The following is a 2194-nucleotide window of genomic DNA, read 5'->3' on the forward strand; positions in this document are numbered from 1 at the left end:
CCCAGACACTGCCACCTCCCACAGCTTCTGCATCTGCACCCCCCCTGTGGGGGGACCCTCAGCACCCCCAGAGGCAGGGACTCCCCCTTGCTCACCGCCGCAGGGACACGTAGTACTGGGTGATGAAGTCCCGGGCCAGCTCCAGCAGCTCCTCGGGGGGTCGCATCCCCTCGGGGGTCGGGGTGGGCAGCGGCCGCGGCAGCACCAGGGACCCCAGGCAGCGCTGCCCCGAGCAGGGCAGCTCCTGGGGGGGAGACCGTGTCACTCGGGGGCCTGCCCGGACCCCCGGGACAGAACCCCCGTCCCAGCATCCCCGTCCACACCCTCCTCTCCCGTGTCTGTCATCCCGGCACTCCCCAAACCGCACCCCGGGACAAATCTCCATCCTGGAATCCCCCCCACAACCCCCCGCCAGCCCTGCCCCCCCCAAACCTGCACTCCCCCCAACCCTGCCCCCTCACTTTGCCCCTACAATCTACCCCCCAACACGCACCCCATCACCCCATCCCACACCCTCCAACCTCCATCTCTGTGCCCCCAGCCCTGCACCCCCCCATCTTGGCACCCCCAGCCCCACCCCCGTCCCCATCCCCGCGCCCCCCGCGCCCCCGGCCCCGCACCTGCCCCGCGGTGGCACAGAGCGTGTCGTAGCTGATGCTCCCCGTCTCCCAGTTCTTCAGGCGGGCGAAGCGCGGGGGCTCCGCCGGGTGAGCGGGCGCCGGGCTGGGGGGGCACGGGACACCCCTGAGCCCTGCCCGGGCACCGGAGGCCAGCCGGGGGTCCCAGGGGACGGGAGGGCTCTCGCGGTTCCGATGCCGGGACCTCCCCGGGATGTGGGGACCACTCCGAGGGGGCTGCGACCCCCGGGGCACGGGCGAGGGAAGCGGGGGGCAGTGGGGTGGGGACTTCCGCGCCCCCTGTTGCTGCTGGGGGTGTCCTGAGCCCCCGGCTCAGCCCCATGGGGATGGGGGGAGGGTAAGGGCTGGGGTGGGTCAGAGGGTGGGGGGTGCCGAACTGGGGGGGCAGCAGTTTGGGGGTCAGGGTATGGAGGGACTGAGCCGAAGAGGGATCTGGGGGATGGGGGAACAGGAGATGGGACTGAGCCGGAGGGGTCAGGAGTTGAGGGGGTCAGAGGATGGGGAGGCGCGGGGCGTTCCTGGCCCTCGTGCGAGTGTGAACAATGGCCATGAGTCAGAGCGGGCTCCGGGCCACCGGGGGGACACACCTCCTGTCCCGTTCCCATCCCTGTCCCCACTGGGCTGGGGGTCCCCACGCCTCCTGGGGATCCCCACACCTCCTGGGGATCCTCACGCCTCTATCCCCACCCGACCGCATGCCCCCCCTCCCCATATGTCCCCATCCCCAAATCCAACCCGTCCCAGTGCACCCCAGGGGTCCCAAGGGCTGCCGGGGCCACGCCGTGGGACAGGGGACACTGGCGTGGTGCCACGGGCAGCGGGAGCGGGGCTGTGCTGCCGGTGGGCATCGCGTCCTGCCCCGGTGACCCAAGCGTGCCACCCCGTCGGGGACACCTCCCCAGCGGGGACACCTCCCCAGCGGGGACACGTCTCCAGTGGGCTCTGGCCGTGCGGGGATGTCCCCGGGAGCCAGGAGGGGGGTCCCCGTCCAGGTTCGGGGCCGCGGCAGGGTGGGTGCCGATGCCCCGGGGCCCTGTCCGTCCATCCCACCCCATCCCACCCCGTCCATCCCACCTGGACACCCACCCGGGGGGTTCGGTGACAGCGGCGATGGCAGCGGTGACAGGAGGGTCCTCGGGCGCGGGGCCGCGCGGGCGCGAGCAGAGGCCGAGGCCGGGGCAGGCGCGGGGGGCCCCGGGCAGGACCCCCGGCAGGTTCCCCATCGCGGCCCCTCTGAGCCGGGAGCGGCCGCTTCCCGCTTCCTCCGGCCCGGGGAAGTGGTGACGGGGCCGCGACGCCCCCGCCCCGCGCACAATGGGCACCGCCACCGTCACTGCCACCTCCGTCACCTCCACTGCCACCTCCGTCACCTCCAGAGCCACCGCCACCGCCCCGCCCCTGCCACCACCGTGTGGGACACACTGGGGACCCCACCGGGGGGCTTTGGACCCAATGTGACCCCCGGCACCCCGGTACCTGGCCATGGGGAAACAGCGATGGCACCCAGAGTGGGGGACACGGCACCCATGAGGGGGACATGGCACTGGGGGGGACAT

The 2194-nt window shown here is 73.2% G+C and overlaps 1 protein-coding gene across 1 annotated transcript in view; it reads right to left on the bottom strand.

Annotated features, from left to right (window-relative positions):
• The window catches only part of NOS3 (nitric oxide synthase 3), a 12003-nt gene extending 10133 nt beyond the window's left edge, over positions 1 to 1870 (bottom strand). Inside the window, exons 1-3 of the mRNA XM_027669916.1 lie at positions 1331 to 1870; positions 621 to 854; positions 96 to 244 (exon numbers count right to left, since the gene is read on the bottom strand). Of these exons, the coding sequence (XP_027525717.1) occupies positions 96 to 244; positions 621 to 854; positions 1331 to 1861 (914 nt within the window). The 5' untranslated portion in view covers positions 1862 to 1870. The remainder of the gene's footprint in view (positions 1 to 95; positions 245 to 620; positions 855 to 1330) is intronic.
• Between the last annotated feature and the right edge of the window lie 324 nt (positions 1871 to 2194).

Source organism: Corapipo altera, unplaced genomic scaffold (genome assembly GCF_003945725.1).
Source record: "Corapipo altera isolate COAL_440 unplaced genomic scaffold, ASM394572v1 318, whole genome shotgun sequence".
NCBI classification, from domain to species: Eukaryota; Metazoa; Chordata; class Aves; order Passeriformes; family Pipridae; genus Corapipo; species Corapipo altera.